We start from the raw sequence: 24,162 nt of genomic DNA on the forward strand, positions 1-24,162 counted from the left end.
GCCCAGGGATATGACTGGAGCCGACTTTCCAGAAGCGGCGCACGCAAAGCCCAGCTCCGCACGCAAGGGGGAGGCGACAGCAGAAACTTTTCAACCCGATAAAGTTCGCCGGAGCGCGGAGATTCGCCTCCTCCCACCACTCTCCGCCCCGCTCGGGTCCCGCCCCGCTAGCTCCCCCAGGCCCCCCGCCCAGTCGCCCCAGCTTGGCTCCCCGCCCTGCTCCAACGGCTTCCGTCGCAGCCTGGGCGGCCCCGCGCCCACCAGCGGGCGGCGCCACCTGGAGTGGCCTCTACGCGGGAAATCTCAGGGCCAGCTGCGCCCCAGGAGCCTTTGTGTGCCCAAGGACTGTCGGGGCCCCGGGGCGGGGGAGCGGCTACTTTTAGAGATTCTTGATCTCGCCGCAAGAACTGGAAAAAATTTAGCACGCCAAAGAGCTGCCACTGAGGTGGAAATTTGTTTGCGAGAACCTAAGATAAAATTTAAACAACAAACCAGGGGCGCTGTGAGGCAAACCGCTGCCACTACACTGGCTTTCTGGGAAGCAAGCTCAAGTCGCGGAGAGGGAAGGGAGGCCGTGCGCTCCGGGCGGGACGCGCTCCCAAGTCGAGCGCAGCGGCCGGGGCAGGTTGTACAGAGCGCGGTTCTGGGGACACCATGCGGCCTCGATTGGAGGTGGCTGTGATGAAGAGCGGTTACCGCACAATGGAAACGTGGGCACCTCCGCTCCCATGATAGCCTGCTGGTAGAGCTCCGAGGGGAGTCCGGGTCAAAGCGGCTTGGTGTGCGGTGCGCCCCGCCCCCCGCAGGCCCCGCCCCGCCAGGTCGCGCTGCCCTCCTTCTACCCAGTCCTTAAAACTCGGAGGAGGGGGATGGCGCGCTTTGACTCTGGAGTGGGAGTGGGAGCGGGAGCGAGCGCTTCTGCGACGCCACTTGTGAGAGCCGCAAGGGAATGGGAATTGACGCCACTCACCGACCCCCAGTCTCAATCTCAACGCTGTGAGGAAACCTCGACTTTGCCAGGTCCCCAAGTGCAGCGGGGCTCGGCGAGCGAGGCACCTTTCTCCGTCCCCATCCCAATCCAAGCGCTCCTGGCACTGACGACGCCAAGAGACTCGAGTGGGAGTTAAAGCTTCCAGTGCGGGCAGCAGGTGTCCAGGGCGGGCCTGCGGGTTCCTGTTGACGTCTTTCCCTAGGCAAAGGTCCCAGTTTCTTCTCGGAGCCGGTTGTCCCGCGCCACTGGAAACCGCACCTCCCCGCAGGTCAGTCTGTCTGCGGAGCCGCTGCCCCGCGACCTCTTCAGATGGATTCTTGCGGGTAGGGGGTGGCGTGGTAGGCACTTTAAAGGAAATCAAGCGCCACCGCCTCGATGCCCGCAGCGTTGTCCCCAAATTGCAGGAACCGTTACGCGCCTTGCGGGGAGGGGAAGGGTTTGGCGCTGGGTTACAGCGAGGTGGAAACACGCCTCTTCTCCAAGGGAGAGTGGGTTTGGGATGGGAAGGGGCGTCTTCGGCCGTTTCTCCATAGAGTCAGCTCTGACCTCTCCACCCAACGGCACTCAGTCCCCCGAGGCTGGGGTAGGGGCGTGGGGCGCCCGCTCCTGTCTCTGCACCCCTGAGTGTCACGCCTTCTCCTTTCTGTCCCCAGCATGGGCACCAGCCTCAGCCCGAACGACTCTTGGCCGCTAAACCCGCTGTCCATCCAGCAGACCACGCTCCTGCTACTCCTGTCGGTGCTGGCCACTGTGCATGTGGGCCAGCGGCTGCTGAGGCAACGGAGGCGGCAGCTCGGGTCCGCGCCCCCGGGCCCGTTTGCGTGGCCACTGATCGGAAACGCGGCGGCGGTGGGCCCGGCGGCTCACCTCTCGTTCGCGCGCCTGGCGCGGCGCTACGGCGACGTCTTCCAGATCCGCCTGGGCAGCTGCCCCATAGTGGTGCTGAATGGCGAGCGCGCCATCCACCAGGCCCTGGTGCAGCAGGGCTCGGCCTTCGCCGACCGGCCGTCCTTCGCCTCCTTCCGTGTGGTGTCCGGCGGCCGCAGCATGGCTTTCGGCCACTACTCGGAGCACTGGAAGGTGCAGCGGCGCGCAGCCCACAGCATGATGCGCAACTTCTCCACGCGCCAGCCGCGCAGCCGCCAAGTCTTCGAGGGCCACGTGCTGAGCGAGGCGCGCGAACTGGTGGCGCTGCTGGTGCGCGGCAGCGCGGACGGCGCCTTCCTCGACCCGAGGCCGCTGACCGTCGTGGCCGTGGCCAATGTCATGAGTGCCGTGTGTTTCGGCTGCCGCTACAGCCACGACGACCCCGAGTTCCGTGAGCTGCTCAGCCACAACGAGGAGTTCGGGCGCACGGTGGGCGCAGGCAGCCTAGTGGACGTGATGCCCTGGCTGCAGTACTTCCCCAACCCGGTGCGCACCGTTTTCCGCGAATTCGAGCAGCTCAACCGCAACTTCAGCAACTTCGTCCTGGACAAGTTCCTGAGGCACTGCGAAAGCCTTCGGCCCGGGGCCGCCCCCCGAGACATGATGGACGCCTTTATCCTCTCTGCGGAAAAGAAGGCGGCCGGGGACTCGGACGATGGTGGCGCGCGGCTGGATTTGGAGAACGTACCGGCCACTATCACTGACATCTTCGGCGCCAGCCAGGACACCCTGTCCACCGCGCTGCAGTGGCTCCTCCTCCTCTTCACCAGGTAAAGCCTCTGGGAGGCGTGGGCCAGGTCTTTTCTCCTTTGAAAAAGGCGGAGTAGAGACAGGATATGCTGAGTTTGCAAGCAGCGCCCCGGGTTTGGGGTTTCGCTCCAGGTCCCCACCCCTCAAAACCAAGATCGCGTCGGTAAAGGGACTCATAGTGAGGGCTGAGACACGCGCAAGCGCCCCACCCAGCGGTGCCCCGACCCCTCCGCATCTCCTATCTTGTCTCTATCCTCCCCTCCGCTGCTTGCGAGTGAGAACACATTTGCAAGACCCCTCCACCCCCCCCCCGGAAAAACAAGAGTTTTTAAGTGCTTGGAGATGAGCCCTGATAGCTCTCTCCCTGGCGCAGTACAAGCAGAACTAGAATAGTTCCGAAAGAAAAGGTAATGCCATAAATATGTTAAACACAGCAGCCTCTCCTAGGCTAGTCCTCGGCGTGGATCCGAGGCCGCCCAGCCCGGGCGCTAAAAACGGGCCGCCCGTCAGGGCTTTGTTCCAGGCCAAGGAAACCCATAGAGGCCGGGCCAGCGAACAGGTAACCCGCACAGAAGCTTTCAGAAGGCGGCCACAACTAGCGGGCAGTGCTAGGTTTATAAAACCTCCGCGCTAAGGGTTTGAGAAATGCCGGGGTGGAAGACAAGAAGCAGTCGCTTTTACGAGTGCAGAGTAGCATTCAGAAAGGCAGATGGGATATCCAGGAGGCGCCTGCAGACCTTTCTGGCCCCTGCGCTTGGCTCAGTTAGCGGATCCCCTGATGCCCACGTTGGTCTCTGCTAACCTCCGACACGCACGGATTCAACAGGTCCCTGGTGTCGGGTTGCCAGATTAGGCAAAAGAAGAGTAAGTTTTACACGGGAATACTTACACTAAAAGATTAGCCCTTTGATCTGAAATCCATATTTAACTGGACGGCCTGCAGTATTTACTCTGGAAACACTACCCCTAGGGGCAAATGTTTCGCAAGGCAAATCTTGATTGCCGAAGAGACCAGAAATCCTGGTTGTGTCATTTCTTGGAGCACAAGTGAGCAGTTGGAGATGCTGAATCTGCAGGCGCCACAGTAAGGTGTTTGGAAGGCAGAGAATGACTCTTTTCTTATTAAAATCCACTGCAATCTATATTTCCTTAGATACTGTACAGCTACCTTCACAAATTAAAAGTTTCTGTATACTTAAAATGGCTTTTTAGTATTAAAATCATAGAAACACCCATGGTGGGTGAGGGAGAGGCAGAAATTGAATAAAGAAAAGTCAACCAGAGATCAGGGAAAAGGAAATCCCGGAATAGGATCCATAGCTTTTTGTGCATCCCCAGATAGGCATTTTAACTTTTGAAACGGCCTTTGTTTTTCATTAGAACCACAATAGTTCTCCGAGTACTCCAATTAGGCGGCAAAAAGAAATAAAACAATTTGGGGGTCACTTTCAATTCAATATGCTGATACTTTTTTTTTTTTTCCTTTTTAGTGAAAAGACAGTATGACAGGGCTTGGCAAATTACGCGATCTGTTTTTGTATATACGTTTTATTGAAGCAGTAATGCCCATTCATTTATACATTGTCTATGGCTGTGTTCACTCTACAACACAGGGCAGAGCGGAGTAGTGCAACAAAGAGGGTTTGGTCCACAAAGTCTAAAATAGATACTATCTGGCTCTCCCCACCATACATGTTTCTATGAAAAAAGTTGGCAGACTCCTGCAATATAATGTTGAAGAAGCGATTCTAAAAATAACTCTCCATTTCATCACATATGTGTATGCATTTTTTTTCGGAGTTGCAAACAATCATTTACATGTTTTTCGATTTCTAACACTTTGACTTAAGGTAGTGGACATTTCTAATCTTTTAATACTTATTTTGGTAATTTTTGATGGCTACATAGTATTTTGCCATGATAATGTATAGTTATATATAATCATTTATTGAACTTTAATGTTGGTCATTGGCCTTGATTGCATTTTTAAAATTTTTATTTTATGTATTTACTTACCTTAGAGACAGGGTCTCACTACATTGCCCAGGCTGGTCCCAAACTCCTGGGCTCAAGCAGTTCTCCTGCCGCTGTCTGGCAGGTAGCTGGGGCTACAGGCATGTACCACCATGCCTGGCTAATTTTTAGAATTTTAGGTCCTGTTGTGGTTACATATTTTTGTACCTCTTAAATTATTTTCTGAAAATACATTTCTGGGCATGGATTACTGGGTTTAAAATGAGGCGGGAAGAGGTTACCTTCATGTCTCTTGCCTTGTACTAAGATTTTGTTTTTTAAAAAGATTGTATCAGTTTGTATCATCAACAATGAATAAGTATTACAGTTTGTATACCATAATCTTATGAACATTGGGTATTGGCTTTTAAATTTAAAAAATACTGTATGTAGCTTTATCCAACAGGACACCAATTATCTTTGTATAAAATGAGAACAGCATGTCTGTTGGAATTGTCCAGGGAAATGAGGGAGAAAAAAAATTTACTTTCACATTGTAACTTTTGTGGGCTCTGGGTGCTTTTGCCTTTGTAGATTCCTTATACTATAAAAAAATTAAAAATTAAATTTCATGACTACCCTGATATAAAGATGAATACATTAAAATGATGTATGAAAATATTTTCTTCTACCTAAAAGTGAGTTTTTTTAGGTCTGAAGATTGTAAAAGACATAAAAATATTTTCATGGGCCCCTGAAAAGTGGTGTGAGCCCTAGGCACTGTCCCTGCAGTACCCAATGGAAAAGCTGGCCTTATCTACTATTGTGCTTTTTGAGGCTGGGAAAACTTAGAGTTTTTTGACTTATAATGGGAAAGACAGTATTAGTCATGCAAGGCCTATTACAGGAAATATAATTCCTAAAGTCCATCTTGCAATTTAGTGAGAAATTAGGAAGCTGTTTTAGATTTTTTTCTCAGAAATATTAATTTAGTCACTGAGCTCGATAGCCTATTTAAGGAAAAGTGGAATTAAAATAAATTATAATGTGCTTTCTAGATGAAATAAGAATTTTGCTCACTTGCTTTTCTCTCTCCACATTAAACACCAAACAGGTATCCTGATGTGCAAGCTCGAGTGCAGGCAGAATTGGATCAGGTCGTGGGGAGGGACCGTCTGCCTTGTATGGGTGACCAGCCCAAACTGCCCTATGTCCTGGCCTTCCTTTATGAAGCCATGCGCTTCTCCAGCTTTGTGCCTGTCACTATTCCTCATGCCACCACTGCCAACACCTCTCTCTTGGGCTACTACATTCCCAAGGACACTGTGATTTTCGTCAACCAGTGGTCTGTGAATCATGACCCAGTGAAGTGGCCTAACCCGGAGAACTTTGATCCAGCTCGATTCTTGGACAAGGACGGCCTCATCAACAAGGACCTGACCAGCAGAGTGATGATTTTTTCAGTGGGCAAAAGGCGGTGCATCGGCGAAGAACTTTCTAAGATGCAGCTTTTTCTCTTCATCTCCATCCTGGCTCACCAGTGCAATTTCAGGGCCAGCCCAAATGAGCCTGCGAAAATGAATTTCAGTTATGGGCTGACCATTAAACCCAAGTCATTTAAAGTCAACGTCACTCTCAGAGAGTCCATGGAGCTCCTTGATAGTGCTGTCCAAAAGTTACAAGCCGAGGAAACTTGCCAATAAGAGGCAAGAGGCAAGCTGAAATTTTAGAAATATTCACATCTTCGGAGATGAGGAGTAAAATTCAGTTTTTTTCTAGTTCCCCTTTTGTGCTGCTTCTCAATTAGCCTTTAAGGTGAGCATAAGTCAGCTGTCCATCAGGTGAGGTGTGCTCCATACCCAGTGGTTCTTCATGAGTAGTGGGCTATGCAGGAGCTTCTGGGAGACTTTTTTGAGTCAAAGACGTAAAGGGCCCAATGAATTATTATATACATACTGCATCTTGGTTATTTCTGAAGGTAGCATTCTTTGGAGTTAAAATGCACATATAGACACATACATCCAAACACTTACACAAAACTATTGAATGAAGAAGTATTTTGGTAACCAGGCCATTTTTGGTGGGAATCCAAGATTGGTCTCCCATATGCAGAAATAGACAAAAAGTATATTAAACAAAGTTTCAGAGTATATTGTTGAAGAGACAGAGACAAGTAATTTCAGTGTAAAGTGTGTGATTGAAGGTGATAAGGAAAAGATAAAGACCAGAAATTCCCTTCTCACCTTTTCAGGAAAATAACTTAGACTCTAGTATTTATGGGTGGATTTATCCTTTTGCCTCCTGGTATACTTCCTTACTTTTAAGGATAAATCATAAAGTCAGTTGCTCAAAAAGAAATCAATAGTTGAATTAGTGAGTATAGTGGGGTTCCATGATTTATCATGAATTTTAAAGTATACATTATTAAATTGTAAAACTCCAAGGTGACGTTGTACCTCTTTTGCTTGCCAAAGTACATAATTTCAATTATCAGCAAAGAAAAAAAAAAAGCCAGCCAAGCTTTAAATTATGTGACTGTAATGTACTGATTTCAGTAAGTCTCATAGGTGAAAAAAAAAGTCACCAAATAGTATGCAATATATTACTTAATTGTCCGTAAGCAGTATACTAGTATTATCTTGTTCAGGAAAAGGTTGAATAATATATGCCTTGTATAATATTGAAAATTGAAAAAGTACAACCAACTCAACCAAGTGTGCTAAAAATGAGCTTGATTAAATCAACCACCTATTTTTGACATGGAAATGAAGCAGGGTTTCTTTTCTTCACTCAAATTTTGGCAAATCTCAAAATTAGATCCTAAGATGTGTTCTTACTTTTATAACGTCTTTATTGAAATTCTATTTATAATACACAATCTTATTTTGAAAATAACCTAATTAGTATATTAAAATTCCAAATTCATGGCATGCTTAAATTTTAACTAAATTTTAAAGCCATTCTGATTATTGAGTTCCAGTTGAAGTTAGTGGAAATCTGAACATTCTCCTGTGGAAGGCAGAGAAATCTAAGCTGTGTCTGCCCAATGAATAATGGAAAATGCCATGAATTACCTGGACGTTCTTTTTATGAGGTGACAAGAGTTGGGGACAGAACTCCCATTATTACAACTGACCAAGTTTCTCTTCTAGATGATTTTTTGAAAGTTAACATTAATGTCTGCTTTTTGGAAAGTCAGAATCAGAAGATAGTCTTGGAAGCTGTTTGGAAAAGACAGTGGAGATGAGGTCAGTTGTGTTTTTTAAGATGGCAATTACTTTGGTAGCTGAGAAAGCATAAAGCTCAAATGAAATGTATGCATTCACATTTAGAAAAGTGAACTGAAGTTTCAAGTTTTAAATTTCATTGCAATTAAACTTCCAAAGGAAGTTCTACAGTGTCCTAAGTGCTAAGTGCTTATTACATTTTATTAAGCTTTTTGGAATCTTTGTACCAAAATTTTAAAAAAGGGAGTTTATGATAGTTGTGTGTATGTGTGTGTGGGGTGGGGGGATGGTAAGAGAAAAGAGAAAGACTCAGAAGAAGGAAAGATGGTTAAACATTTTCCCACTCATTCTGAATTAATTAATTTGGAGCACAAAATTCAAAGCATGGACATTTAGAAGAAAGATGTTTGGCATAGCGGAGTTAAATCTCAAATAGGCTATTAAAAAAGTCTACAACATAGCAGATCTGTTTTGTGGTTTGGAATATTAAAAAACTTCATGTAATTTTATTTTAAAATTTCATAGCTGTACTTCTTGAATACAAAAAATCATGCCAGTATTTTTAAAGGCATTAAAGTCAACTACAGAAAGCAGGCTTGCCCAATACATTTAAATTTTTTGGCACTTGCCATTCCAAAATATTATTCCCCAGCAAGGCTGAGATAGTGAATTTGGGCTGCTGTAGCCTATTTTTTTAGATTGAGAAATGTGTAGCAGCAAAAATAATCATGAACCAATCTGGATGTCTCATTATGTCAACCAGGTCCAGATGTGCTATAATCTGTTTTTATGTATGTAGGCCCAGTCGTCATCAGATGCTTGCGGCAAAAGGAAAGCTGTGTTTATATAGAAGAAAGTAAGGTGCTTGGAGGTTACCTGGCTTATTTAATATGTTTATAACCTAGTTAAAGAAAGGAAAAGAAAACAAAAAACGAATAAAAATAACTGAATTTGGAGGCTGGAGTAATCAGATTACTGCCTTAATCAGAAAGCCTCATTGTATTTCTACCGGAGAGAGAATGTATTTGCTGACAACCATTAAAGTCAGAAGTTTTACTCCAGGTTATTGCAATAAAGTATAATGTTTATTAAATGCTTCATTTGTATGTCAAAGCTTTGACTCTGTAAGAAAATTGCTTTTTTCCAAAACAAAAAGATGTCTCAGGTTTGTTTTGTGAATTTTCTAAAAGCTTTCATGTCCCAGAACTTAGCCTTTACCTGTGAAGTGTTACTACAGCCTTAATATTTTCCTAGATCTATATTAGATCAAATAGTTGCATAGCAGTATATGTTAATTTGTGTGTTTTTAGCTGTGACACAACTGTGTGATTAAAAGGTATACTTTAGTAGACATTTATAACTCAAGGATACCTTCTTTTTTTTTTTTTTTTTTTTTTTTTGAGACGGAGCCTCACTCTGTCGCCCAGGCTGGAGTGCAGTGGCGCAATCTCGGCTCACTGCAAGCTCCGCCTCCCGGGTTCACGCCATTCTCCTGCCTGAGCCTCTCCGAGTAGCTGGGACTACAGGCGCCCGCCACCACGCCCGGCTAATTTTTTTTGTATTTTTAGTAGAGACGGGGTTTCACCATGGTCTCGATCTCCTGACCTCATGATCCGCCCGCCTCAGCCTCCCAAAGTGCTGGGATTACAAGCGTGAGCCACCATGCCCGGCCAAGGATACCTTCTTATTTAATCTTTTCTTATTTTTGTACTTTATCATGAATGCTTTTAGTATGTGCATAATAGCTACAGTGCATAGTTGTCACCAAAATACATTCTGGGGAAACAACATTTATATGTAGCCTTTACTGTTTGATATACCAAATTAAAAAAAAATTGTATCTCATTACTTATACTGGGACACCATTACCAAAATAATAAAAATCACTTTCATAATCTTGTTATGAAGTTTTTATGTTGTAGCAAATATAGTCTAATGTATAACTTTATTTCAACTATTACTATGGATTATTCAATTAAAATATTGCACTGTAAACATTTTATTTGTCCATTCTACATCTCAGGCTGAGGCCGCATGCTTTTTTTTCCCGTAGGTTTTCATCAGCCAAATTTCTAATCTCTATATTTTTGAATTTCTAAGAACCAACACGGAGGTTACATTTCAATGCAAACAATCAAGCCAAATGAGAATTAATTTGCAATGTTGAAAGATTGAATAGATTGCAACTTTAAGTTGCTGATTGATTTCTGCTTCATCTAAAGAATGCAGTACACATTTTTCTTCCTCAGCTGCATACCAGTCCTTTCTCTGAGTATTTTCTTCTGTCATTTTTTAAAGGTACATGTGCCTTAATAAGCGCAATTAATGTCCAATAAAATAAGATGGGTACAAGTATTCTGTCATGTACTATGTGGAAATATTTTATTGCCAATCTTTTTACTTGGTAAAAAGACTTGACTTCACAGGGCCTAGGTCATGAATCTCCAGGCGTTCACTGTGCCTCACTCACAGATGACAGGGCTTGGAGTACCAAAGGCTCTTTATCGTCCAGACTACAGCTCCTATTACTGTGAAAACAGGAAAAGAAGTAAAAATTGCACAAAATGGAATTGATACTTTGGCGCGGGAACCTCACTTTAGTAGCCAGAAGGTATGGCTATGGAGTGGTTTAAGAGAATACTCACTAGTTTTCCAGATGTTTGACAGTAGGATCTTGGAAATGTCAGGACAGTTCAGAATAAGGGAAGGAAATATTTTCATAGGAAAAAGATTCCTTTAAATAATTATAATTGGGGCCAGTTTTTGCAAAACTGTCTAGCAGAGTTGGATTCTACCCAATCAATCCAATAGAGTATAAGACCGGAGTACAGGGTGGGAAATGAACGCAGCTTTGGACATAAGTAAGACAGGCGTGGTTGTTAGAAACTCACAGAGGTTGTTTCTTCAACCTCAGAGCCAGTCTATTTTTCTGCACCAGTGCAACAGAAGTTCACTGGCTGTTAACGCTCCCTTTTTTGGCTCAGTGACTCTCACATGCTCTCTGTTCTCCAGTTTCAGTCTATTAGTTATAAATCTCAGAAAGGGAAAAGGAAAGAAGAAAAAAATTAAATATATTCAAATACATTCAAAAGCAATTTTTTTAAACTTGGAATTATGGAGGAAAATAATCTAGTTTACACAGGTATGGACACGCTATAGGTACCAGCTCATGCTTGCAGCTCCTCTGCTAAGCGACATACAGGCTTTGAGGACAAATGCTGTCCTCTTCATGCACACTTTTCAACATGTGTCAGATATGGAGGGAAGAAATGGAACTAAAATATGTTGAGCACTTACAATTTTTGCATCACTGTGCTAAACTCTAATGCATTATTGCCCGACAGTCTTCAGAGGGATATGATAAAGTAATGGGCCAAAATTATATATTTAGACGTATTCTCATCCAGATTTTCCCTGGAGATGAACTAATTCAAAGCCCATTATCTTTGTACCCTAGTTTGTCCCTTCCCAGTGTGCCTGTGTTTGGATTTATAGGGTAGTCCGTCTATTTTTTTAGGCCATAAGATCCTGGGAGTTTCGCAAGCAATTTACTTCCTTTGTCTAAGGCACATTCCACACTACAGTCAGGGAGTAACTGACATCGTGCGGGAATCCTCACCACACTGCTCTCTTCTTTGAAAAGCCCCTTTAAACTGTTCTTTAGGCAAAATCAAAAGTCAAACAAACAAACAGTCATGCTTTGTCTTATAATCCTAAAACCTCTGTCCTAGAACCTGTCTGGACCAAGGATGCTTGTTGGAGCCAGGGCCGTCCTTAGGCTGGTCCAGTTTCCTGGGACGTGGCCTGTCGGTCTGATAGCCGTGCATCACCTAGGTGTTGGTGTATGTGCCCTTCCGTCTCTCAGAGCCCGTGAGCACTGGCCAGAGGGAGAGAGAAGAACCAAGGCACGAAACAAGCTTTTTGATGGGAAGCTTGCCTTTGCAAACAGAATGACTGGACCTACCAGAACTAGTTTTGAATCACTTGAGGCCCCTTTAGGTGAGACAATGTTATACAGCAGAAGCCTAACAGCACTGAGATCCCTTTGGGTCAGAGCTAAGAGTCATTGAGCAAGCCTGAAAAATCAGCGAGCCTCTTTTTTTTTTTTTTTAATTTATTCCTATTTCCTTACGTTTGTTTGTCTCTCTCTCAATGGATAAGTATTACAATATGCTTAATGTGCACTTTTTGTTTGCGCGTTCCAGCAAAATTTGCATTATTGTTTTGCATATGTATGTTTAACTTTATGTAAGTGCTGTACGTGTCTCATCCTGTTGCTTAATCTTTTCTCAGCTCCATCCCTGTGTAATTCCATAGCTTATAGCTGCTGCCTAGTATTCCATGGTACTCATCCACCACATTTTTCCTACCCACTCTCTTGGGAATAGATACCTGGATAACTTCCAACTTTATGAGCCCCTAAATGCTGCAGCAAGGAATAGCTTGGTATGTGTTTACTTGCCCTCCTATGTAAACTTTGTAATGTATGCCATACCCATGATTGGAAGTGTTGGGTCAGCAAGTGAGTGAGTGTGTAATTTAAATATTGCATGTTCTCCAAAATGCCAAATCTGTCCACACTCCCATCAGCTGTGCATGAGGGGAAGCTGTACCCACTTCCCCACCAACACACGGCATGACCTCTTTATTTTTAAATGAAATATATCCTCTTGGGAGAGAGATGCATTACATAGATTTTTTTTTAATGAGGAAAAAGACATCTACACTCATTTTTCAATACTTCCCACAGCCATATTTATGTTTACATCATATCTCTACTATTTGATGGTATATTCATTGAAAAGCAGGTACTAAGTCCCAACAATTTTGTTATGGAATCATATTGTATATACAGAAGCACGGGTGAAAAAAGTGGAGTGAGTTTTGTCGAGCCTGCTTCTCAGCACTGATGATCTCTTCATCTTCCCCATGACTCAGTTTTCGATTGGTACCCTTGAAGTCTAACCTGTTTCTTTCTTTCTTTTTTTTTTTTTTTTGAGATGGAGTCTCGCTGTGTCACCCAGGCTGGAGTGCCATGGTGTGATCTCAGCTCACTGCAACCTCCGCCTCCCGGGTTCAAATGATTCTTCTGTCTCAGCCCCCTGAGTAGCTGGGACTACAGGCATATGCCACCATGTCCGGCTAACTTTTGTATTTTTAGTAGAGACGGGGTTTCACCATGTTGGTTAGGCTAGTCTCGAACTCCTGATCTACCCGCCTTGGCCTCCCAAAGTACTGGGATTACAGGCGTGAACCACCGCACCCGGCCCCTAATCTCAGTTTCTTCTCTTTGCTTGCAAATTGAGCTTATTCAAGGTTTTTAGGTTTCTGCTTAGTCGCTATGAAGAAAGCAGAAATGCCAACTCAATGGCTTCCAGTTTTTTAAACCATAACCTCACAGTATGCAATATATTTTACATGATTTAGTATATATCTCTGCATGTGATTGTGTGTACTTCATATATATATATGTATTTATGTATGTATATATATACATACACACATACACACACACAAACAGGATTCACTATTGTTTTCTGTGATGGAATATATTTTTAAATTTTTTTCATAAGAAATGCAGCACAGGCCGGGCGCGGTGGCTCACGCTTGTAATCCCAGCACTTTGGGAGGCCGAGGCGGGCGGATCATGAGGTCAGGAGATCGAGACCACGGTGAAACCCCGTCTCTACTAAAAATGCAAGAAAAATTAGCCGGATGTGGTAGCGGGCGCCTGTAGTCCCAGCTACTCCGGAGGCTGAGGCAGGAGAATGGCGTGAATCCGGGAGGCGGAGCTTGCAGTGAGCCGAGATCGCGCCACTGCACTCCAGCCTGGGCGACAGAGCGAGACTCCGTCTCAAAAAAAAAAAAAAAAAAAAAGAAATGCAGCACAGTGAAATACTACTACAACCTATCATTTTTTTTTTTTAAATGACAAAACTGATAATATATACCAAGTACTGGGAAGGATGTGAAACTACTGGAACTTTCATACGTTGCTTGGGAGGGTGCAAAATGCTACAGTATGACCCCACTCCTGGGTATTTATCCTAGAGAAATGAAAACACATTCACACAAAAGCTATACATGAATGTTTACAGCAGCTGCATTCATCATGACCTCAAACTGAAAACAACCTAAATTTCCTTCAAAGGGCAATTAGTTACACAAAATCTGCTACATCCACCCAATGGAATACTACTCGGTAATAAAAAAGAATGAACCATTGATACACACAACAACTTGAATGAATCTCAAGGGAATTATGTTGAGTAAAATAAGTCAGCTTCAAAAGGTTACACACCGTCCAATTCCATTGCTACGACAGCCTCTGAGAGACAAAAGTGTCATGATGAAGAGTAGATCAGTGGTTGTCGAGGGTTAGAGGGGAGGGAGGGTACTACAAAAGGATAGCCTGGTGGAGTTTTGGAAGGTTTTCTGATTGTGGCAGTGGTTACATGGATGTATACATGTGTTAAAATTCACACAACTACACCAAAAAGTGATGAAAAGTGATTGGAAAAAATGTTAAAGGGGAATTGGTGCAAATGAACTTAAGTAAAGCTGGACTGAAGTTGGCAGGTAGCACGGCAGCTGCTGGCAGAGAAGGAAACAAGATGGCAACACTGAACAAAGAAGGTCAAGCCCAGAGGTGTGAACAAGGATCATAGCCTGTGCTGAAGTCCTTGCAGGAGAGGTAAAGTGGTGCCAGATTCTCAGGGCAGAACAGGAGGCAAAACACCAGCCTTTGGGATGAGCAAGAGCTGGAACCTCCCAGCCGAGACAATTTTAATTCAATGTCATAAGTGTTAACTGAGCACCTATTAGTAGGCAGACACTGTTTGGGGCACTGGTGATATAATAATGAACAAGGCACCCAGGCCCTGACCTCATGGAGCTGATATTCTAGTGGGATGGGTGACAGGAGAGAAAATAAGATTTCAGTTAATTATAAGTGGTCTGTGTGTGTGTGTGTGTGTGTGTGTACTGAGTGTGAGCAGGCACTGTTTAGAATGAGTAGTCAGGGAAGCCTTCCTGAAGGAGGCAACACCAAGGGGTGGGCATTAAGGACAAGCTTCCTCTTACATCCTCCCTATGTGAAGAAAATACAGGCACTGAGTTATCAGATAATATAATTGCCTTAAAAAAGATGGTTGCAATTCATTAAGTTGATTTTTATGGTCACAAAATCAGGGCAGTCTGAAGTAAAACAATCTCAGCGCACTCCGTGGCAGATGACATTGGCCCATAATCACCGCTGGCTTCTGGCTTGGCCGATGGCATTGGTGGGTCCAGACCATTCCCTGCCATTGACTCTTGAGCTCATTCCCAATCATGTTCCCCTTGGAGCACTGAAGCAAATCTGATAACTCTGCCTGCATTTCCTTCACTTGGGGAGGATGTAAGAGGACACTTGTCCTTAATGCCCACTCCTTGGTGTTGCCTCCTTCAGGAAGGCTTCCCTGACTACTCATTTGCTCCTAAAGAATAACCAGAGAACAGGCTCTTGGAACTAACATACTTTTCAACAATGCCTTTAAATATAATTTAAAATGGCCTGATGATTCTTTAATTTTATGTGCACCAAAGGACTCCACATTGATTCTTTTAAGCACTTAATAGAACTTCTCCTGAACATTTTCTAGACTATGTCTAGCCTTTGAGTCAAAGTTTTATTATATCTGGTTGAAAAGGATTTCCACCCTCATCCCAGTAGGGTTGCTGAGAAAAGCAGGCAGCCTCGTGTTCTGTTTGGGGGATCTCCCATCTCCTGGTGGTGTACTGTGTACTCAGCATGCTTTCTTCGCTGTCTGTAACTTTATTGTTTAACCCCACAGCCCTTGGCCATTATCTAGGCCATTGGACCCCACAAGTCAGGTCACATCAGCTTTGAGAGCACCACTCAGCTCCCAGACCCACAATACTGAAAGCTGCTGGTGTCCACTGGATCTGGTGGATGTTTGTGAATCCCAGGATGCTCCGAGCTTGTCTTTCCTGCACCTCCCCTGTCACTCTCCCTGCTCACATTCAGGAAGGTCAAAGGGCCACCTCTGTTCTCTTACTGCACATCCCAGCGATCAGTATTTAAATTTGAGACTCTGCTTCTGCAATTCCCACAGCCCGCAAGCAAATCCAGTTGGCATTCTAGAGCTTGGCACTGACATGGAGGAAAAAAGTGGGGAAACACAGGCTGGACAAAGTGGTGGAAGAATAAGGTTAACTTTTCACTGTGTGTTTTCCAATGTGGTTTCCAGGAACGACTGCTGTAAAAACAGGGCAAGCCTGCCTGCTCTCTTGTTTTGATTTCTAACTTCAAGAGATAGCTCTGGAAACATCTATCAAGGCTTTGTTAATAAAAAACAAGGCTGGGCGTGGTGGCTCATGCCTGTAATCCCAGCACTTTGGGAGGCCGAGGCGGGCGGATCACGAGGTCAGGAGATCGAGACCGTCCTGGCTAACATGGTGAAACCCTGTCTCTACTAAAAATACAAAAAATTAGCCGGGCGAGGTGGCAGTCGCCTGTAGTCCCAGCTACGCAGGAGGTTGAGGCAGAAGAATGGCATGAACCCCGGGGGGTGGAGCCTGCAGTGAGCCGAGATCACGCCACTGCACTCTAGCCTGGGCAACAGTGAGACTCCGTCTCAAAAACAAAAAACAAAAAACAAACAAAAAAAATCCAAAACGGTCGGGCGTGCTGGCTCACGCCTGTAATCCCAGCACTTTGGGAGGCCAAGGCTGGCGGATCACGAGGTCAGGAGATCTAGACCATCCTGGGTAACACAGTGAAACCCTGTCTCTACTAAAAGAAAAGAAAAGAAAAGAAAAAAATTAGCCAGGCGTGGTGGCACGAGCCTGTAGTCCCAGTTACTCAGGAGGCTGAGGCAGGAAAATTGCTTCAACCTGAGAGGTGGGGCTTGCAGTGAGCCCAGATTGAGTCACTGCACTCCAGCCTGGGTGACAGAGCGAGACTCCATCTCAAAAACCAAAAAAAACGAAAACAAAAAAAACCAACGACAACAAAAAACCACACACACACAAAACCCTATCCTTATTCTTCAGTGCCCCGCCAGGGCTTATTTTCTTTGCGACAGAGTGTAGGGGAGTTTAGGTCATCATAACAGACCTGCCCTTGGCTCTGCAGAGGTCAGCATCTTTCTCATTTTCTTTGCCCACGTTCCTACATCAGTCTAGCTTGAGTTCATCTCTCATCTCTTTAATGAAGCCTCCCCTGACCGCATTGTTTAATACTTAGCCTGCCCCCACAAGCTCCCTCGACATGCCTACCTTGCTCTACTTCTTCTGTTCCCTATGCTCCCAAAACATAAAACATTTATTCCCTGCTAATATAACACAAAATACCCTTTACATTTTGATGATGATTTACTGTCTGTCTCCGTCCCCACTCCAGTCCCCAGGATATAAACTCTACAGGGGTGGACATTTTTATGTTCCTTGGAAAGTGGAATATCCAATCATCTTGCTGGATTTTCTACACAATATCCAACAACTGGTTTGCATTATATTTTAAATTCTGATGATATGATCCCTGCCCAAATAATTTACTCACAAAAAGAAATTAGTTAAGCCAGCTGTTTATTGTCCTATTGACCTGTGCTGTACAATGTAGTAGCCACTAGTCACATGTGGCTATTTAAATTTAAATTAATTAAAATTAAAAAAAATTAAAAAATCAATTCCTTATTCACATCAGCCTTATTTCAGGTGTTTGGAAGCCACATGGGGATAGTGGCTACTGTTGTGAGAGGCACAGATATAAAACGCTTCCATCATAGTGGAAAGTTCTATTGGACAGTGCTGCTATAATTGAATCCATTTCAATTTATTGGACGTTTTACTTTTATTCAATTGGTAACTATTTATTACTACTTTGGGTAAAACACTCTGATAAGAATCACGAGAAATACTCAGGGAGGATTCAGGGGCCCCTCCTCTGAGTATGTAAGTGTGACGATAAATATAATATAAAGATACATACACAAGAGTTTTCAGGTAGTTTCAGATAATGTGCTTCAAGGAAAGGAGAGATTCACATTTTCCAATGACCTGGCTTTTTCCCATAGGCAGAGGAGCCAACATCTCCAGTGGAAAATAAATTCAGGTCACAATAGGAAATAAAAGAAAGCTTCTTAGAGTAGGTAGGTCTGAAACAGAAAACTGCCCATAACCTCAGTTCTGAAGCACAGAAAACTGAACACCTTGATAAAAAGGAAGAGAATCCACAGAAGGTTATATTTTGGTGGAAAAGCTAACTCCAAACAGGGAAATTCAAAGCTATGGTTCCCTACGTTCTATGGGTTCTGCTCTTGCTTCTCCTTCACCTTTGCCTTGGGACAAGCAGCCCCCACACCTGCAGACACAAACATTTCTGGTCCTGAAGTCCCCTGCCTGAGCAGAGCTGAGAAAAGCTGGAGAGGGCTAACAGAATCTGGAGGCTTGCTTCTCCAAGCCTTCCCTTCCAAGGCTGGGAATTAAAGTTCAAAGGGGGTCTTCCCCTCATGCTGCTTCTTCCTGCAGGGCAAAGCTTGCAGGCTTGACCTAAAGAGCTATGTCAATGGATGATGAGTAATTGAATGTGATTTTTCAGATACCTGAAATTTTCCACCCTGGGCTTCTTCACCCCTTTCCCTAGCCCACAGGGCTGACTCACATTGACCTGGGTTTTTCCCATAGGCAGAGGAGTCAACATCTCCAGTGGAAAATAAACTCAGGTCAAAAGAACAAGGCATGTGAGGAGCACAATTATTTCCAAAGAAAAAAGGTTAAATTTCCAAGAGTTAAGGTGGCTTTCTAATGCTGCTACTATGAGTCAGTCATTTTCCTGGGTAGTTACTCTGCTACTGTTCAGATAGCCTCCGTGGGCTCTGTATTAGTCTGTTCTCACAGTCCTATGAAGAAATACCTGAGACTGGGTAATTTATAAAGCAAAGAGGTTTAATTGGTTTACGGTTCTGCAGGCTGTACAGAAAGTATAGCAGCAGCTTCTGCTTCTGGGGGGGCGCCTCAGGAAACTGACAATCATGGCAGAAGGCAAAGGGGAAACAGGCACTTCTTACATGGCTGTAGCAGAAGGAAGAGGGAGAGGGAAAGTGCTACATACTTTTAAACAACCGGACCTCATGAGAACCCACTCACTATACAGTACCAACGGGGATGGTACTGAACCATTCATGAGAACTCTGCCCATTGATCCAATCACCTCCCACCATGCCCCACCACCAACACTGGGGATTACTATTGAACCTGAGATTTGAGTGCGGACATAGATCTAAGCCATATCAGATAAAGTGGTTTCTATATCAGGCTCCATTGGCTACCAGTATCTTGGTAAGCTGAATCTCCTGTGGTTTACAGCAGAGGTCAGCAAACTATGGCCCATGGTCCAAATCTGGTCCACCACCCGTTTTCCATAGTTTGTGAGCTATGCATTATTTTTACACTTTTAAATAGTAGAAAGAAGTTGAAAGAGGAAAAGTATTTTATGACACATGAACATTTTATGAAATTCAAATTTCAGTATCCATAAATAAAGTTATGTTGGAGCACAGCCATACTCATTTGACTACTGTAATGCCTATGGCAGCTTTTGTACTACAGCAGCAGAGTTGGGTAGTTGTAACAAAGACCACATGGCACCTGCAAAGCCTGAAATATTTACTACCTGGCTCTTATAGGAAAAGTTTGCCAATCCTGGTCTGCACCATCTATTTCTCACAGCACCAACTAATAATAGTAACAACCTCTTCATGTTTCTAAAGCACTTTATGGTTGACAAATCACTTCTATGTGCATCATTTCCACCACTGTTTTGAACGGCCCTGGACTGTGCTAGAGCCCCGGACAGCTGATGCTGCTTCACAGAGAATCATGAATCCACAAAGCTAAGACCCCAAATAAGGCACTAGGAAGCAGAAACAGGTCAAAGGCATTTTTCACAAAGGCAATATTCCATATTGCAATTGGAGGCATTTTGGCATAGACTAGAGAATGAAGCAGTTAAATGGAAGGAAAAAATCGGACCCATGCAGTGTAATAACACAACTAAAACAAAATTGAAAAAAGCTTGTAATTTCAGGACTTAAAACCCTTGCTTAATTAAGTTCTTCTTCCTAATTGGGTCTCCATCATTTTATATCATTTAGAGGTATGTCATAATTTCACAATTCTTACACGTAGCCTAAGAATGCAACTAATCAAACAAAATTCATTTCTTATCTAGTCACATGGGACACCCTGAAATAAGTTTGGGAGAATTATCATATGTTCTTACATGCTGAGCACAGCAAATCAAGTATAATATAGTTTTATATACATTCAGATCATCCAGGCCATCATTTATTCAGCATCTATTATGTCTCTAAGCATTGTTAAGCACTACTAGATACTATTCTAAGATAAAACTGTTATAAAAATAAACACATGCCCTGATTCAGAGGCGTTCATTTCCTTTTTGAGGAGACACACCGGCATGCCCCTAACACAGTGTGACTGATGTTGTAGCAAGTGGTGTATGAAGTGCTTTGGGAACAACGATTAAGAACTATGTAATTCTCCTAGATTTGTGTGGACACGAGGGTTAGGAAAGGCTCCATAGAGGAGATGCCCTATGAGCTGGGCCTAGATGCTTAGGGGTTGACTAGAGAGACACAATATCGGGAAGGGAGGATGAGAGGATCCTGGACAAGGCCCTCTGTGATGAAAGGACCTGCTCCCCACTGGATCCCGGGTGCCTGGCACAGTGCTGCCCCATCCTATGTGCTCAGTAATAAAATATCTGTTGAGTGAATGAATGTGATGTGCTTGGAGGTGGCAATGATCCAGGTGAGGTGGGGAGCACACGTATGTGTTTGCATGCAGTGTGTGTGTGTATTTGTGTGTGTGTCAGGGTGAGGGAGTGTGGCAGGTACTGTTAATGTCTACCCAATATCCATCACTCTACTTGTTAACAGAACCTTGATTTTTTTTCCAGTTATCCAGTCTTCAGGGAAGATGACTCTGTCTCAACTCAGAATAAATCCTGACTAGCCTAAATCAATCATAAAATTCCTATTCCCCTTGAAGTAATTGGCGTAGACAGGGGCATGCAATCTATTCCAGCTGATGAGTTGCAAGGGGAAGGACTATTGAAGGGCTGCTTGAAGGGTTTCTTTGTTCTTTAAAAGACACACACACAAGTAAGAGACAGTGCATCCTCCTCTGTCGAATGCTATTGTGTCTGGATGTGACTCCTGCAGTGATCTTGTAGTCATGAAGGGAGCTAACCTGAGGACCAAGCTAATACTTCAAAAATGACTATATCAAAAGATGCAAAGATCTTGTCCTTGATGGGGTCATCAAGCCATTAAGTAAACCAACTTAGAGCTTCCTACACTTCTGATTTTCCTCCAAAGTGAGACAATTAATTTCTTCCTTTATAGGACACAGTTGAGTAAGGATTTTCTATTACTGGTTCTAAGAGCCAAAGACATTTTAACACATTGGTCAGCTGTGTATATAAGGTGAGGGTGAGGTTGGGGAGGTAGGTTGAGGCAGGCTGCAAAGGCTACATGCTGGGTTGAGGAGTCTGTTTTTTTTTTCCCATAGGATCCTGGGGTGCGCTGCACAAGAGGAATTAAAACAGGCAAGGGCTTTAGAACGGCAACCTTGACTGCAAGATGTGACAATGGCTTAGAGGGAAGGAGTGAAACTAGGCAGATCATCGGGGGGATGGCTATGAAATCATCTAGGCAAGAGGGAAAGTAGACCTGGTCCTGGCCTCACTGAGGAAACAGAGAAGAAGGAGTGGGATTTGAAAGACATTTCAGAGATATAATAAGCAATGCTTGCAATACAAAACTGATAATATACTGTTCTAAAAATATGGTTTATGGCACATAAGACATTTCTGGTAACTTTCTGAATGTGTTTTATTAGTTTTACAAATTTAACATGATATCCAAATAATTTCCTGGTTGGACATTTGGAGCCCTTTGTCCCCCCATCCTTTTGAGAGGAGCAGAGCCCTTACCTATGGAGCATGTCTTGTGCTGTATTCTATATTAAGTGTGGGCTTGAAGAGGGATGGTCCAGTAGTGAGGTGTCGAGAGTCGTGCACTGGGTAGTTTGACTACATGGAGCTGGCTGGCAAATCATGGCAGAAATGTTCCTTAAGAAAGATGGTAAAAACAATTGGAAGATGGCCAAATAGGAACAGCTCTGGTCTACAGATCCCAGCGTGAGCAACGCAGAAGATGGGTGATTTCTGCATTTCCATCTGAGGTACTGGGTTCATCTCACTGGGGAGTGCCAGAGAGTAGGTGCAGGACAGTGGGTGCAGTGCACTGTGCGTGAGCTGAAGCAGGGCGAGGCATCACCTCACCCCGGAAGCGCAAGGGGTCAGGGAGTTCCCTTTCCTAGTCAAAGAAAGCGGTGACAGATGGCACCTGGAAAATCGGGTCACTCCCACCCTAATACTGCGCTTTTCCAACAGCTTAAAAAATGGCACACCAGGAGATTATATCCCGCACCTGGCTCAGAGGGTCCTACGCCCACGGAGTCTCACTCATTGCTAGCACAGCAGTCCGAGGTCAAACTGCAAGGCAGTAGCAAGGCTGGGGGAGGGGTGCCTGCCATTGGTGAGTTAGTTGTTTGATTAGGTAAACAAAGCCTCCAGGAAGCTCGAACTGCGTGGAGCCCACTACAGCTCAAGGAGGCCTGCCTGCCTCTGTAGGCTCCACATAGGGGGCAGGGCACAGACAAACAAAAAGACAGGAGTAACCTCTGCAGACTTAAATGTCCCTCTCTGACAGCTTTGAAGAGAGTAGTGGTTCTCCCAGCACACAGCTGGAGATCTGAGAAAGGGCAGACTGCCTCCTCAAGTGGGTCCCTGACCCCCGAGTAGCCTAACTGGGAGGCACCCCCCAGCAGGGGTGGACTGACAACTCACATGGCCATGTACTCCTCTGAGACAAAACTTCCAGAGGAACGATCAGGCAGCAGCATTTGTGGTTCACCAACATCCGCAGTTGTGCAGCCACTGCTGCTGATACCCAGGCAAACAGGGTCTGGAGTGGACCTCTAGCAAACTCCAACAGACCTGCAGCTGAGGGTCCTGTCCATTAGAAGGAAAACTAACAAACTGAAAGGACATCCACACCAAAAACCCATCTGTACGTCACCATCATCAAAGACCAAAGGTAGATAAAACCAGAAAGATGGAAAAAAAAAAGAGTAGAAAAACTGGAAACTCTAAAAATCAGAGCGCCTCTCCTCCTCCAAAGGAACACAGCTCCTCACCAGCAACGGAACAAAGCTGGACAGAGAATGACTTTGATGAGTTGAGAGAAGAAGGCTTCAGACGATCAAACTACTCCGAGTGACAGGAGGAAATTCGAACCAATGGCAAAGAAGTTAAAAGCTTTGAAAAAAAATTAGATGAATGGATAACTAGAATAACCAATGCAGAGAAGTCCTTAAAGAACCTGATGGAGGTGAAAACCAAGGCACGAGAGCTACGTGATGAATGCAGAAGCCTCAGTAGCCGATGCGATCAACTGGAAGAAAGGGTATCAGTGATGGAAGATGAAATGAATGAAATGAAGCAAGAAGAGAAGTTTAGAGAAAAAAGAATAAAAAGAAATGAACAAAGCCTCCAAGAAATATGGGACTATGTGAAAAGACCAAATCTACGTCTGATTGGTGTACGTGAAAGTGACAGGGAGAATGGAACCAAGTTGGAAAACACTCTGCAGGATATTATCCAGGAGAACTTCCCCAATCTAGCAAGGCAGGCCAACATTCAAATTCAGGAAATACAGAGAATGCTACAAAGATACTCCTCGAGAAGAGCAACTCCAAGGCACATAATTGTCAGATTCACCAAAGTTGAAATGAAGGAAAAAATGTTAAGGGCAGCCAGAGAGAAAGGTCAGGTTACCCACAAAGGGAAGCCCATCAGACTAACAGCTGATCTCTTGGCAGAATCTCTACAAGCCAGAAGAGAGTGTGGACCAATATTCAACATTCTGAAAGAAAAGAATTTTCAACCCAGAATCTCATATCCAGCCAAACTAAGCTTCATAAGTGAAGGAGAAATAAAATCCTTTACAGACAAGCAAATGCTGAGAGATTTTGTCACACCAGGCCTGCCCTAAAAGAGCTCCTGAAGGAAGCACTAAACATGGAAAGGAACAACTGGTACCAGCCACTGCAAAAACATGCCAAATTGTAAAGACCATCGAGGCTAGGAAGAAACTGCATCAACTAATGAGCAAAATAACCAGCTAACATCATAATGACAGGATCAAATTCACACATAAC

The 24,162-nt window shown here is 44.4% G+C and overlaps 1 protein-coding gene across 3 annotated transcripts; it reads left to right on the top strand.

Moving 5' to 3' along the window:
* The first annotated feature begins 245 nt into the window (after positions 1-245).
* On the top strand, positions 246-8,941 carry CYP1B1 (cytochrome P450 family 1 subfamily B member 1). Of its 3 annotated transcripts, XM_063618134.1 has the most exons (4): positions 246-602; positions 635-1,259; positions 1,645-2,688; positions 5,736-8,941. In XM_063618134.1, exons 3-4 carry the CDS (start codon positions 1,646-1,648, stop codon positions 6,322-6,324), a joined length of 1,632 nt encoding a protein of 543 aa, XP_063474204.1. In that variant the 5' UTR covers positions 246-602; positions 635-1,259; position 1,645; the 3' UTR covers positions 6,325-8,941. The 3 variants fall into 3 exon arrangements, with proteins under 3 accessions (XP_063474204.1, XP_055097502.1, XP_055097501.1); XM_055241527.2 differs by having other exon boundaries at positions 246-1,259; XM_055241526.2 differs by lacking the exon at positions 246-602 and having other exon boundaries at positions 1,231-1,314.
* Positions 8,942-24,162: the final 15,221 nt, after the last annotated feature.

The sequence above is a fragment of the Symphalangus syndactylus genome, chromosome 14, assembly GCF_028878055.3.
Source record: "Symphalangus syndactylus isolate Jambi chromosome 14, NHGRI_mSymSyn1-v2.1_pri, whole genome shotgun sequence".
Taxonomy (NCBI): domain Eukaryota; kingdom Metazoa; phylum Chordata; class Mammalia; order Primates; family Hylobatidae; genus Symphalangus; species Symphalangus syndactylus.